General features: G+C 37.2%; 1 protein-coding gene across 1 annotated transcript in view; it reads left to right on the top strand.

Moving 5' to 3' along the window:
• The first annotated feature begins 2,820 nt into the window (after window positions 1-2,820).
• Window positions 2,821-16,202, top strand: part of LOC107095375 (dystrophin-like) — a 369,912-nt gene continuing 356,530 nt past the window's right edge. Inside the window, 1 exon segment of the mRNA XM_015391433.1 lies at window positions 2,821-3,002. Coding sequence (XP_015246919.1) covers window positions 2,921-3,002 — 82 coding nt within the window. The 5' untranslated portion in view covers window positions 2,821-2,920.

Here is a 16,202-nt window from a genome sequence, read left to right as displayed (position 1 = left end):
TGAAATACAACCAGACCCTGCAACTTAACAATTAGCTAAAACAAACTAGTAGAAATTCCAACCACAGTCTATCTGAGAATATAAAAATAGAAAGTCCCAAGAACGTGATAGAGATGCTTTGGAGTGAGGCCCATCAAACGTCTTACTGCTGTGGCAAACTCTCCTCAGACTAATGTAAGATCAAATGGGCAAGGCTATTTCCTCAATGTAACACACACTGTTTACATCCTTTGTGTAATGGCAAAAAACAAAATCATATATATTTTTTTGTATGTACATTAATATTTGAATACTTTATCAACATGTGCATTAACATTTTTAAACGTGTGGCACATTAGACTCAACATATTCAAGCACATATTTTGATTTTTAACATTTAATTATTTGCCCTATTTTTTTTACATGCTAAAATAAAAACCTAAAAGCAAACAATGTGAATCCATAGCACATCTAAGCCATTAGGGGGCCCCAAAAACCTTAAAGGGGTGATAGCATGCGAAACCGAGTTTCTATTGTCAAAGATTAATAAAGACAGTTCAGTGGGTGAAATGGAAGTAGAGAGAAGTTCAAACCCCATTTAGATCTCCTTTCTATGCAGGTCCAACAATTCCAAACACCATAAAACAGGCAAATCCAAACGAAGCCCCGAGTTGATGTAAACTCGGGGATGTTGTCTTATTTGGTTCTGGCCTGTTATTTTGTCACGCCCCGAAATGTACATACAGTCCAGCCCACTGGTTCACGGCCAAAATACATTAATAGAGGTGAATGTAAGACAGCAGTTTAGCTGTTTGGCCTACAGTTGGGTTTACTTGTACAAGAATTACAAAGCAGGCAAAATGAGCCCAAACCATGGGCGTAAATGCAGTGTTCCAGGCTGCACAGAGAAAGGGGAACATTTTCTTTTGTCTTTCAGAAGATCCCTTCAAAGTTTGATGCTCAGTTGTTCATTTGCTCTAAGCATTTTACTGATCATGGACAGTTCAAAGCAAGATTTTGAAAACTTCTTTTACTGAAACGAGTGGCTGTTCTGACTGTAAGACCATTACAACTGCAAGCTTTAAGTATGATTCTGTTGCTAAGCTGTTGATAGCAATACTAGCATATCTATGGTGACTGGATTTGGTACCCACCACCCCCACCATTTGAGGTGAATAATAAGACCACATTCACCTCTCCTACATCCTACATCAGATAAATCCTACATCAAACATGTCAGATCAGGTAAGTGTCAGATCTGAAATTTAACCTCACAACAACTTTTAAACTTAGTTAGCTCTGATGTTTAAGGGTATCTCAGACTGCTGTAAGCGATGCTCTCTTTGACATGACTTATTCAGGGATTAATCTGACCCTCTGAAGGTACAAAGGCGAGCTTTTGAGAAGAGCAGCTGACATTGAGCAAGAAAAGTGCTGAATAATAACTTAAAATCTCATATATCTTAGATTAAGCTAATACTTGTGTTAAAAGTTACATAGTGGTGCTTTATTTTGAAGTCTTAATCATTATTAAACATCACAAAATGGTCACATTCTTAGATAACAGCAATCAAACTTTTTTACCTTCCAGGTCTTAGATTAATACTTGCTAATAGAAGTATTTACAGCCCATGATATCTAAATTAAAAGTATAGTGAAAATCCTTTGGCTTCAAATTCCAATGGTATGATCTTGTCTTCTGGATCTCCTACCGGCCAGTCTTTATGACATGCTCAACTAATGCCAATGCAGGTGCTCTTACTGATTGTTGCACATTTCTAGTTTGTACGTAACCAGTTAGAAAAGGGAGATGTTGGAAGAAAGAAATGTAAACCAGAGTAATTCTTTCACACGATACCACAAGAGCAAGTAGGTAAGATGGACTTTCTCATGCGCAGTTATTCAAAGCTGATTTGGGCGCTTCTTACCTAAATTCCCAGAAGAAAAAACTTTCCCACCATACCTTTAATCAAATGTGGTTCTAAATTTTTATAATATATACATTGATATTCAGTAATATTGAATGGATTTAGTCATTACTGATCTCCACATACATAGGAGACTCATGGATAACTTACGAAGTACATACCTTTTTCCATGTTTCACCAAAACACACAAATAATAGACCTGAGTAGAGCATCTAGTAGGGGTAGCTAATGAAAGGTCCCTCAACTAGCTATAACCTGATAATGCCCCGTCTACAACCGTTTGTTTAAATGGTTTAACCGAAGCCACTATGTGAACAATGACAAACACTATCAAGCTTTTTGTACAACTCAGGCTTTCTAAAATTATTTATTTTTACAATAAATGGGTGAATTAACTTTACTGTTATGACAAAAATAACCTTATGTTTATGGTGGGTGAAGAGGCCAAAACACAAACACACACTAAAAGGTTCATGGTTAATAGTAAAATAGATAAAAATAAAAGAAAATGCTACTTTTCTAGGTTTTATTTCTGTTGTTTACGTTTTGCTCTGGTAAATGCTGTGGTAACTATTCTCATCTCTTCTTCAACTGACCAATGGTTGGACTTTCTTTTTACCGTGACTTATGGCTGCTGTCCCCCTGAAGGCCGCAGCTAAAGTCTGTTTCAAACCCACCTTGACATTCTGTTACTAGGCTGCCATCCTCTGGGCGGAAATAAATGTCTCTCACAGGGAGATTGAGTTTTACGCTTGGCGCCTGCCAAGCAGTTTGTGCCACATCATAACAGCTTACTATTTAAAGGTGGGAATGCTCCGAGCCCCCCCTCTACCACCTGCTCCTGTTCATCTACCCCTCAGTGACAGACCCACAAGCTTCAGCCCCCTCTGTCTTTGCTCCTTATACTCCACCTTTGACGACTGGATCTGGATTTGTCTCTTCCCTCCTTACTTGTGGATTTCCATTCCGTTCGGGCCTTCACTCACTAACTTTTCCCAGCCTGTGGCCTGGCGATGGCGGAGGGCGTGCGTCCTGAGGATTACTGCGATGAGCCGGTGGAAGATGAGTTCGGAGAGATCATCAAATGTCGGTCTGGTAAGACATCAAAGCTTCCTGTGTGCATGTGTGGGTCGAGGAGTGTTGCTGACCCATATTCTGCTGACGGATATCAAAGGCTCTGATGCACTGATGCTGATCTTGCTCCAAGCAAGTGACAACAAAGTGGAGGTCACCCAGAACTTCATAAGCTTTGCATCGCCAGTTAATCCAAACCTATTGACTAGATGCAAAATCTAGTCAATAGCTTGGTTTTATTTTTGTGAACATTCAGGTCCATTTAGTAGATAGGCTGGCATTACTCTGCACATCATGTTCATCCCCCACCGTCGATTAAGATAGACTTGACATTTGTAGAAAGTGATTTATTATCAGATGACATTCATGCCTGATCGATGTGTTTATTTTACACTGTCTGAATATGAGATTGTCGATTAGCGACAGATAGAAATCAAGCAGGCCTGGAATATTTTAATGGATGGAAAGTAAAAAAATTCTTCATATTATGGTTGTTAAAGTTAGGTTTTTAACTTTGAGCTATAAATAGACATTTGTTGTTATTTGGCTTCGTATAACTGGGAAAATAGCCAGGTTGTGAGCTCAGAGCTAAAAGAAACTCTAAAGGTACCACCACTAAACTATATCTTATGATATCCTGAAGGAATGAGTGACTTTAGAAATGTTCTTATTTTTAGCTAAAACATAAGAAAGAAGAGCATTTTCTTGGTGTGACTAACATTAATAGACTACTTTGATAGAATGCTCTGAAATACTGTGTCAACCCTTAGAAATGTCTTTGTTTTTTTTTAGGTTTCTAAGATCATCAAACTGATTAGAGACAAGCAAAAACATGAGATAATCTAAAAGGTGGTTTTAAATAGTAGTAAATAATCTTTTATTAAGGGCAATATAATCCTTTAAACTAAGCTATCCAATCAATAAAACCACTTAAAGGTATAGTGGAGGATTTTTTGCAAATTTTGATTAGACCTGCCCTTTCAGCTTTTTTAAAAATGCACATGCACAACCCTGTACCCGCTGCGGAGGTGCCTATTAAATGAGTGCAAGAGCGTGCACGAGGCCATTTCTCCTTGTGCACGCTCTGTTTAAAGGTCGCTGTTTGCATCGCTCATAAAAGCTTACTTTCCGAAAGAAGATTTGCATTTTTTTCCCACTATGTCAGACTTAGTAAAAATGTGGATGAGCATGTTGGATGGTCTTATGTACACATATCATCAGAATGATTGAAAATTAGGAGGACCACTTATTTTGATGATCCACCCAGAAAAAGAACATCCTCCACTATACCTTAAAATAGAGAAAGCAACTTACCGTTACACTATCTAAAGAAATTGAAAACAGAAAGAAGTAATTCAGATCAATCTGTCTGGAAAGAGTGTTTTTAAAGCTTTGAATTTTCGAAGGATTTTCTTAAGCGCCTCTATATACAAACACAGAGGAGATTAAATGAGGAAACATCCCCTGGAGTGGAAGGTCCACCAAAATTACTCTAAAAGTGCATGGATGACTCATCCAAGACGTCGCTACAGAATCAGCATCTAAAGCATTGAGCTTGATTTATGCTTGATGTGTCCGCTTGGCCAACATTTAGCTGCGTGCAGCATCTGTACAGACAGAAGTTCCGCACTGTGCAAGTGAGCAGCAGCTCTTACTGATAAGGGTTTGCTAATGTAAACATCTAGAGACATCCTGTGTTTTAGCCCAACTCCAGCTCCAACTCATCATAGAAAATAAAGCTGCTCTCTAGCTTGTAGCTACAGAATATAGCTGTTAAACAACCAGAGTATCCAGATTGTCAAAGCAAGTTGACCAGCGTTTGACCTAGTGTCCAAATTTCTGTGTTTAAGCATTTTTGACACCCAGAATGCATTTCATGTAAATGGATCATTACTCAGCCATAAGAAGGACCTTATAGGATTGCTGACCAAGAAGAACACAAATACATCTGGTGCAAAACTTGCTGTAATTCTGCTATATGGCTATCATTTCCCAACCACTTGGGTTAAAGAGGTCTGCTACGATCCAAATCAGACCAGAGAGTCCACCTCTGGATTGCTGAGAAAAACATTTATGATGTGACCAAGTCAAATGGCATGACCTTAAGCAGGTCGGTCCTGCTCCAAAATCCTTTAACAGGCAACAGCTCTGCAAAGAAGAGTGGACCAAATCCTGTACAGTAAATTAAATTTAGTGTTTTTTTTATCATTTTAAAAACTACATTGTATTTTACACAGCTTTGAAAATCGAAGACATCCATGAAAACAGCAGGGAAAACAGAGCTGCATTTTAAATTTTATCCACTTAGATGCAAAGTCTCACTGGGTGATATAGAAAGGCCGAGAAACAATGATGTTAACAAACTGGTGAGACAGAATGTTGGTGAGGTGTCATTCTAGCATATTGTCTGCTCAAATAAACTCTGAATGAGTAAATGAAATCTCTTCTCATGTCCTCCTGACTCGCACGCACTTTCTTCTGTGTCCGTTGCTCGCCTGTTACCCTACGGTGCAGCTGGTGGGTCAACTCCAGCTGGAAATAGCATTCAGCTGGCCCTGACAGACGACTGCTGAGTGGTGTCAGATTGCCTGGTGAGGAGGGTCGCGCTCTTGTCTGCTTCTCTGTCTATTTCTTTTGTTGCTTTGGATTTTCTTCCATCCAGTCTTATAGTTTCTTTTTCACAAACTTCTCTGAGGTTCTATCTTTACAACCGCATCAGGCGATTCTTCTTTACTTGCCTTACTTCCTGCCCTAACCTGTTCTATTTCTTTTTTTTACTCCCTCCTCTACTCATTTATCTCAGTTTGACAGTCTCCTACCACCCATGTCGTTGCCACTGTATGGCTGGACTTTCTGTCTTGAGCTAAATCTGGCCTTCTATCTTTGTGCCGTAGGCCTCACTGGAGATACTTTACATACTGTCTGGAATACTGTCCCGTATCAACACATCCAGAGGCTACACACTGGGAATGTACAGCCTTTTTTCACATACCCTAACTTCAATCTGTTTATATTTGTAAGAGAGTAAAACATTTTTGCCAAGATGAGCTTCCTTAAAATTCTGGAAAATGAGGAGCATCACCATGTTCTAAGGTCCTTCCACTGGTTCTACCTTTAAAAGGTGGGTTTTTAAAAGGAGGTTTCAAAAATGTTCACCCTTTGACCCACAGAATGGTACCAGTAATTCATGACAAAAAATATTTCTACAAAACCCAGTAACCTTCGATGTTATACCATTACAAGCGACATCAACAACCAATGCACACATTTAGATCCTTCAGCAATTTAACATATGTTTTTATTTTTTTGTTTAACTTCTGTTGTGGATCTTAAGACCCTATGATGGTTGATCAAATAACCAAGGTGGGGCCTGCCCCCCAACTTTGACAATCAGGGTGTTGATCTATAAATCACTGATTGGCTTTGCAAGGAATATATTACAAACCTCTTGTCAGTGGATGGACCACCCAGACCTCTTAGGTCTAATGGCTGTAATCTACTCTACAGACCCAGAATCAAACATGGAAAAACAGTTTTTAGTTCTTATGCTCCAATAATCTGAAAGGAACTCCCGGGAAACTGTAAAAGTTGATTTAATTCAACATTAAAAGTGTATTTTTTTACAGTGAACTCTAAAAATGCTATCTAAACATCATAAAGGTTGTTAGTTAGTTGGGGAGTGGCTGCCTAGTGGTTAGGGCATTGTGCTTGGAGCCCCACACCCACATCCTACACTCTGGGTCCCTGAGCAAGACCCTTAACCCCACACTGCTCCTTGGGCATCCCACACAATGGCAGCCCACTGCTCCCCAACGGGATGGTTTAAATGCAGAGAGTAATTTTAATTGCTTTGTACTGGAGACAGTGTGATGACAATAAAGTTGAATTCTGTTCCATTCTAGTTAAGCTTTCCTTTTATGTTTATATATTTAATATATTTTTTGAATGATTGATTATGAAATAATAGTTGGTGACATCATTTCTAAAAATCTTTATTTTGATTGGAAAAAAAATCCTAATTGAATACTTCCTCCTATGGAGGAAAAACATCCCCACTTCATGATGCTGCCACCACTGTGTTTTCCCAAGCGGAAGCGGTGCATTAAGAGTGTGCTGTTGGATTAGCATGTAGGCTAGAAAATTAAATGTTTTCCTTATTCACACCACCACTTTTCAATGGGGGGTCAAAGTAATGAACTAGTAGTTATTTTACTTAAATAATTCCTATCCATTTCCCTCTGCTTTGATATTCTGAAATACTCTTTGTTAGTTTATCGAATAAAATCCCAATGAAATACATAAAAGTTATTTTTTTATGTTGTTTTATTTAACCTGTCCAGTAGAGGCATTTTCTGGCCTACCATACAGAGTAGCTGGTTAATTACATATGTGAGGGCAGCTTTGCTCCACAGAAAGGCCATCCACAGAAGGTATTCATTAAATATGATGAATATGAACCTGTGTTTATTGACCTTCAGCTTTTTTTTTTTAGCTGGAGGCAGCAGAGCACCAGAGTCACAGAGCCCTGAGGCCAAAGAGTCACAGAGAGAGACGTAGAGTACCGAACCCCCTACCTAACCCCACTGCCACATCCTCCAGGGTAGATCAAGCCTCAACTGAACAGTGTGGTCTAAATTGTTGAAGGCAGCTGGAACTCTCCCTCTTTGTGATTCACATTATTCTCATTCATTTGGTTTGTAATTGAAAAACAACAAAAAAGGATGACAACATTTCAAAGCACATAACAACAATAAATGATGAATCCTCATGGGAATCTACAACCATGTTTGAGTCCATATGCTATGTTTGTGCTACCAAAATAATATAAGGTCATCAAGGTATTTTCAAACGTGTGAGAATTACATTTTTCTTCTTAGCAGTGATTTTGGCTTTTAAACCCACTCCCATAGTTTATTTTTGTTTTTTTAATTAATGAATCATGAACCTTGATGTTAACTGCAACAAGCAAGGACGACGCAGCCTCGGATGTTGTCGTTGCCTCCTGTTGATGCACTCGTAAAGTCATTTCTAGTATGGTGAAATCTCCTTGGAGGGCTCAATAGCACAATTAGGTATAAAGACAATTCAAAGTGCTTTACATCAATTAAAGAATAAAAGAGAAGAAAAATAAAAGCTTAATAAAAGCAAGTAGAGATTAAAACATGGTAGTAATCAAAAAAAAAAAAAAAACAAGTAATTGCTAGTGTTGTAGTCAAGACCGCACCAACCAAGATCAAGGCGTTTCAAGAAAAGGCTTAACCCTTTAGAGGCTGTCCTCGGTCTCGGCCTCTAAAGGTCTTGGCCTTGTTTTGAGTCCTGGTCGTCCTTGGTCTTGCTTGGTGTAGTCTTGAATACAACACTATTAATAGCAATAGAAAGAATGTAACTGTTAAAGATGGGCTCTCTGTGTTTACACCTTGGAGCTTTCTCTCTCTGGTTCTTTTTCCTGAAAAGAGATCACTCAGGACAAACTCTTTAAATAACACCTCATAATTTATTTGTATTGAATAACCATGAGACATGACAACAGATTGAGGTACAGATAGATCAGATCAGAGAAGTTGCTTAGATTTTACAGAAGGCAGCTGCTCACCTCTCAGGAAGTGGCCCCGATTAACAGTTAAAAATGCATTTTATACATATCCTGTATGCCATATCACACATGTTAGCAGATGAGTAGACATCCCTGGCTCCAGCCTTAAACATATTAGCTACATCTTTGCCACATAGAGAGTGAAGATTTTAACTGTATATGGAGACAGAGGAACTGTCTTAATTGGATAAACTATGGTGGGAAAAATCAGTTCTGACACGCAACAGGCAGCTAATGTTAAGGTGTAATAAACTCACACAACATCAATGATAATTATCCTAACAATTCATTACCAAACTGATAGACGAGAATGACTTTATTGCCTCTTACTTTAAAATGTATTTATTTTAGTACACAGTGTGTTGCTTGTTGATATTTAATACCTACATGTTGTAGGACAGATTCTACAGGTCTGTCAGTGATTTAATTGTTGTGTTGTGGCAAATTCTATATACACACTTTGATATTTGCATATGGGGATCTGAACTTTTTTGTAAGTAAAAAAAAACAAACAAAGAAAGCAAATAAAAATTGCATGAGTGAGCTAAACCTGACTCTGGTTTTCATTTTGGCTAAATCTGTGTGGGACCTTGGCTCTGGTCAAATGTCCAACAGATTAGCATTGATTTTAAAGAGGACAGGAGTTTCTGAATGTATGAGATTTAATAAATCTTTACCTCCGTGTCAGTTTTCCACATCCGATTACATCTATTACAATTCAAACTAGTGTTTTTTCTTTAAACAAGTAGAAATTATGGAAATATGAATGAATAAAACCATTAAGTCAAAGCCTAAGTTATTGGAGATTTAACCAAGTGAAAAAATAAACAACCATACATCATGTTGAGCTATAAGTTGACAGGGTAGCAGATGTACAGTGAACCTTCCTGTTGTTTGAGTAGAAGTGAGGCTAAACCTTAAAATGAAACAAAGCAATAAGTAATTTTTCAAGCCTGAGTGAGGAACACCCTTCGGGAAATCCAATTTTGAGGTTGGCAGGCCGCTTGATGTAGGAACCGAGCTTAAAGGAATGAAACTGTAACCAAAAGGCAATGCTGGGATTAATTGGGAACAGAACCCATGGAGCTTAACATCTAAAATGAATCAGAGCTCACAGGTAAAGAACTTTTTTTTATATATATATATCAAGGATATAATTAAGGTTCAGGCATTTTTGATTGTGTTAAAATTCTGCCAAGTGCTTCCAAGGATGTACTAATGTGATAATTTGCTGTTTCTTTGGACAAAACATTTTTTTTTTCATTATTATAAATTTGTATCCTAATTAAAAAAAAGAGGGATCTTGCAGAAATTTATATTTGAGCAACAAATGACAAAATGAAATTCCTTTAATATTACCAAGGTAATAGAGGAAGTGCAGTGCTGCCCCTTCCCCACCTGTTTCTGTACGCTGTTGATCTTTTGCGTTTTTTCCCTTGAATTTTAAACAAACCCAGTGATATTATACCTGTTTCTCCCTTGTCTCCTGTTCATCGAGTAAACAGCCCCACATTTCAACTGAGCTCTGGTTCCCTGGGAGAATTCAGCTTTTATATTTGTAATGGCTCTGAACCCAAAGGATATTACCTCCATCTTTGAAATTAAATTCCATTTTAAGCCCTGGGAATCTTAATTTATTTACCTCAAATTAGAATTGAGGAGATTTCTTATGTGATTTAAATCTTATTGTGAAATCATTGGTTTTAATCTAATATTGGCAGGATAATTACCATTCAGGGACTGCTAACCAGGTTATGATTTGAACATAATGTCCCTCACCTTTTAAAAACCTGATGAAATAAAAAATAGGTTTGCAATGTTTTGATAGGTGAAGAGGAACTTTTATACGTATCTCTGAGTTGATTGTTGACCATTAAATGCTGTTTTCAACACAAGAAAGAAAAGCCCCTTAACTTTGTTACAATTTAGCTAAAGAAGTTAGCTGTCAGATGTTAGCCTCATTTTTTAAATTGAGAGAAATATGCATTTATGTTTGTCTTCCTCATAAATAAATAAGCTAAGTTGGTAAAAAGTAATAACTGACTAATGTGTGGCTGAGGACACTTGTGTTTAAACAAGAATTTAAATGTTTTAGCAACAATACTAATGCTAATCTTTGAAGCTAGCTTGAGCTGCTTTTTACAAAGATGGAGAGTAACAATAAAGTAACTACTGGTAGACTCAGTTTGTAAAGCTTATCAGCACAAAACTAAACTTTAAGAAATTTTAAGACTTATGTAAATGTTGCCAGTATTCAAGATGTCTAAATATATATGGCTTTTTATGAAATTGGTTAATTGGCATCTTGTTTTATAGGTTTTGTAACTATGTATGGCTTTAATAAAACATCTTTTCTATTTTTGAAATTAAGTAAAAGCCTATTTTTAGATTAGTTTTAAATTTTTCTTGGGGAAAATTAATTTTGTAATAATGTAATAATTTATTATTCTGTTTCTAAACGGATATTTTTGCAGCTGTTTTGTACTTCTCTTAGATTTACTTAATGAACTCTTAATGAAAAAAAAAACTGTTTGCTTCCAGAAACTAATTTTTATTCCTGTACACATCAGACTTCCATCTGGATTTCAGAATTTTATCAAAATGGGCCTTTAGTTCAGCCAAAATATTTCAATAATTTGCTTCTTGGAGCTTTTAAACTCTGTTTGGCAGTTTGTTTGCTTAGGCTTATTTTAAAGAAGGGTTATGTACTTAAAAAAATAGAAATAAAACTTGGATGTTTAAAAAAAAGGCAGATAAATTTAATTTTGTTAAAAAAAAAGTTAGATGAACATTTTCTTTTTAGGAAAACTCTAATTAATTAACTAACCAGCTAACATCCTGCCTGAAAAGTAATTTCTTTATTGGTTAAAAAGGCAAAAGTATTGCTGAAACTGCCAGAAATTGCCAATAGTCGATGAAGAAAGAGAGTGTGGGGAACAAATCCATATAGTAATAGTAATTAGTTAAATAAACTGAAGTTATATTACCTTTTAAAGTTGGAATTTAACCAAAATGATAGATTACATTAAGCAAATACAAAAATGGCTGATTCAGCTGTTAAACTTGTATAATATCTGCACAGAAATATTAAGTTTAATTACCCCAAAGAAAGTGTTTGCCAGTTGTTATGTCACACCCATTGTGTTATTATATTTGGATGTCAAAAATTAAGAATGACTAACTTTGCCTGAGAAACAGGATGTTTTGAGTAATAGTTCTAGCCAGGAGATGGCAGCAGAGGCTCCTGCTGGCTGGGAAACCTTCCTCAGAGACCTGAAGGGCTGGCAATAGAAATGAGTGCGTGGGAACCTATAGTGTCCTTAGGAGAGTTGAGTCTGGCTCTAAATGAAAGCAAGACAGGTTTGGTTGATCCAGATGGAGAGCAAGAGAGGGGACAGAGGGGGAAAAACTCTAAATGATAAAGGAGGTGGAGAAAAAGAAAACAGCTGTTGATTTCCTCAGGGAAAAGAAGGATGGTGGCAAAAAGGATGAGTGGGTTGTGGGTAGCAGTTGATATGAAGGCTGGAATGGAGGGTTCGCCGTATGTTCTGACCCACATGGAGTTTTTGGGTCATTATAGACCAGAAGAGGGAGAGTAGGAAACTGTCAGGAAAGGACTGGTAATGAGTCTGACAGCTGAGGATCCCAGGGGATCTCCTTCCCTAATCATTAGACACACACAAGCCTGTGCATATAAAATGGAAGGAAAAGTTTTGGATTATGCTAGAGATTCTCCCCGAATCAGTTTGCACCCCATTCTAATGTAAGTAGGCTGACAGCTCCCTGCAAGGTCTTCAACAATCAGTCGGGATAGAAGAGGAAGTCATGCTGGGAACAAGTCAGCAAAAAACGAACGTGCAAATCATTGAAGCAGTAAGCCTCTATGATCTCTGCTAGTCTCATGTAGTCGGCGTGGCAGCCTTTGAGCTCATCAATCTGGGCTGTTCTGGTGTTAAATACCTGCCTGTTATGAAGAGGGAATCGTTAGTTCATTAAAACTGACGGCAAACAGTTGGGATCGGAGTAGGCTTCAGAATCCTCACTGATTCGGAGGTACTTTAGTAATATTTATGAATTTTATGGGAGTGGGGATCAAAAGTTGAGGCTGAACTTTAAAACGTGTTACCCTTAACCAAAATATTTTAGCTAATGTTTAATTAAGGGTATAGATAAACCAACAAAACCTATAATCTGATTTCATCTATAGATTAATGGCATATCAGTGCACTAGACAACAGGTGGCTTTAAAAGAAGAGACGCCTAATGTGACATTAGATTGTTCCTACCCTATGTTCATTTTCTGATTTAGAGATTGTTTGATTTTTGGAAAAGCCACCTGTACCCATCGTTAAGCACGGAGGAAGATCTGTTATACTGTGGGATTTTCTCTTCCAAAAAATACTGGAAATCTTCTTACATGGCATCACGAATAAGTTAAAATACCAGGACGTTATGAGTAGAATTATGGCAGGGTATTTCACATCTTTAAGCAGAATATTGTTTAATTTGTCAAATTTGATTAATGAAATACATCAAATGTTGGTGTCACATACTCAGGGACAATCAAAAAACAAATATGTGGTGAACATATTTATGTTGTTACTGAACTTGGTTGATTGCGGAGTCAAGTTGTTTTCAGAAACTTAGTTGCAAAGCAAGTTGAATTTCGTTCATTTTTCAATTGCTGTTTGAAAGGAATTTGTGAATCAATATTGATTCATTGATGTTTAAAATGTTGCACTGTCTCTGTTTTCATGTTTTAGATCAAAATAATCTGAATCACTGTGAATGTCTGGCTTTTTTTCCCCACAATTATATCCACGCAATTTATATTTAATGAGACATACAGTATGCAAGAACTTGAGCTAACAATGAAGTTAGCATTTGTCAATGTTCAGGCCTTTTTGTTTCTTATAAAATGCATCATTGGCGTAAACCACTTTCAATTGAGGGACAAGATGTTTGTTCATTTAAAAAAAAAAAGAAAAAAGGAGTGGGCTCATAAGAAATCCTTGTGGTACGCAAAGATTATTTACAGTTAGGACTGGTCATTAACATTTTGGCTGCCAGTTTTCCAAAGTTACTAGCAACTTAGCATTTTTCCATCCATTTATTTTCCGTCACGCTTATCCCTGATGGGGTCCCAAGGGGTCCCGGGGCTTATCTTCAGCTGTCAATGGGCGAGAGGCGGGGTACACCCTGGACAGGTCGCCAGTCCATCGCAGGGCAACACAGAGACACACAGGACAAACAACCATTCAGACACACACACCTGTGGAGAATTTAGAGAAGCCATTTAAGCTAACAGTCATGTTTTTGGACTGTGGAGGAAACTGGAGTACCCAGAGAGAACTCATGCATGCACAAGGAGAACATGCACTGCAAAAACTGTAAATCTAGTTTCTAATTTAGTAAAGTTTTCTTAAAGTAGGAGCATTTTTTCTTGAATTCAGCAGTTAAGTGAGACAGATTGAAAATTGCAGAGTAAATATACTAATGCCAGTGGCAGATAATCTTATTTACCAACTAAAATTTCAAATTAAGATTAAATACACTTAATTTAAGACATTCTTACTCATTTTCAGAATGTTTTTGCAGTGTGCAAACTCCATGCAGAAAGACCCGGGCCGGGAATCAAACCTGGAACCTTCTTGCTGCAAGACGTTGTGCAACCCAACTTAGCATTTTTACTAGCCTCAATTTTGTTATCGGTATGTTTGTGGTATGATAAAGTTGACTTGAACTAGATTTCCAACCTTTCTAAATGTAAAACCCAAAAATGCTCCACTTGCTTTGTGTTTTCTTTTTCTTTGGCTTTTCCTCCTTTGTTTCATTGTCAGACTTTCTTTCCTTCTGCTCTAGAAGTTTTGTGACATTGCCACCATGTTCTCCACATCGACCACTCCTCTAAAGTGGCGTTGTTCAAGAATGTCCTGAACCTCAATAAAATAGCTGCTTGATCAATTTTAGTATTTGATTGTGTCAAAAGCCATCTTAGTTTATGTATTTCTGTTCAAAGTTGAATGACTTGCTTAACAACCAGTTCTTCATTACCTTAGGAACTGCATTAATGAAGCTAAAAACCTGATAACAGCTTTTTATCCTATTTTTGTGATTGTTGGGATAAAACAATCACTACCATGAGTCTGGAAAAGCGTTAAAAATAATTAGCAAAGCAGTTATTTGTGATTTGACAGATGTCTTGTAATTCTTCAGAAATGTTGCAATGAAATCAAATGTGTTTTTGCATGTATCCCCCCCGCAGCAACACCGCTCTGTGTACTAGTGACTGAGTTACCACAAACTCATTAGCAGTTATTAACATCCTTTCCTGTGAAAGAGAGCGGTAGGAAGCCTCAATATGGTTCCACCTCTGCCTCAGGGGTTTATATAAATGATATACAATTGAGAGACAGCATATATGCATAAAGAGGGGACATGTCTAATTTAAAAGATTGATAATACCTCCCATCTGCATTCAGCTCCAATCTCTCTACCTTAAGTGCCTCCTGCAAACATTTAAACCAAAATCCGCAGTCATATTGGGTTTCAAATGCCTCCCTCTCTCCTGAGAGAAACTCTGCACCTGCTTTAGAAATGCAGATGTGCTAGCACTCCAAAAAAAAAAATGGCTTCATTTCTTCATGCCGGTGAATTCAGTTTTCTAAAGTAACAGCATGTCTCTATCTATAGAGATTAGCATTGAAAAACTGCATTTTATGAAACTGGCCCTGGTCTTTGTCTCTGTCAGTAGGAGTGAAACTGACTGTCTCTGTGTGGAAACAGCCTCTCTCAAGGTTCTTCCACTGCAGCTTATTTCAGTCTAAACTTTAAACCTAACACAGTTTAAGAAAAAATGTTCCTTACAGTTCATAAGAAACCAGGTCTTATTTTACCATCAGCATGAAACCCTAGGGATATTTACATTTAAATAAGAAAACAAAAAAATTGAATCAAACATCAGTGCGTTAGTGTTGCTCCTATAACACACCAGGCGAGAGTATTCACTAAACTAAGCAGGGGTGCTTGTTAAAGTGTTCATTTAACTAATCACAAAAACCTAGCTGCAGAGAAACCCCACAGAGACGAAACGTAGGAAATCATCCCCCTGTAAGGTATTTAGAGAAGAGGCCCAGAAGTTGTTCAGGGTTTCCGCGGGTCATTAAAAATAATTAAAAGTCATTAAATTATAATTTTTTTAAATTAAGGCCTTAATTTGCATTAAAATTCATTAAATGTGTTTATTGTGGCATTTAAAATGCGCTATTAAAAAAAAATTTATATAAAAACAATTTCGTCAGACATACTATATCATGATATATTTGCGTGGAACTGCTTCCGGTTAATCGCAAAGCTGCATGTTCAGAAAAGAAGCTTGAGTTGGAGAAAAAGCTAGAGAATGGAGGGGAAAAAAAGCACATTTCAACAGAAGTGTTTGGAAAACGAGGAATTCGGGACATGGCTGCAGCCTGTGGAAGGGTACCTGTTGGTGGCATAAAAATTATTTCTAAGAGCATTAAAAGAGCAATAAAAAGCATTAAATTTGAGTTATTCATTCCTGTATAAACTCTGTTGTTAATTAACAAAATTAACAAATGTTATTTTTTTATTTGCTTTTAGTAATTTAT

Source organism: Cyprinodon variegatus, unplaced genomic scaffold (assembly GCF_000732505.1).
Source record: "Cyprinodon variegatus isolate N-32 unplaced genomic scaffold, C_variegatus-1.0 Scaffold541, whole genome shotgun sequence".
In the NCBI taxonomy this organism is placed as follows: domain Eukaryota; kingdom Metazoa; phylum Chordata; class Actinopteri; order Cyprinodontiformes; family Cyprinodontidae; genus Cyprinodon; species Cyprinodon variegatus.
Note: the sequence above shows the minus strand (reverse complement) of the source record. Positions and strands in the feature narration are given on the sequence as shown.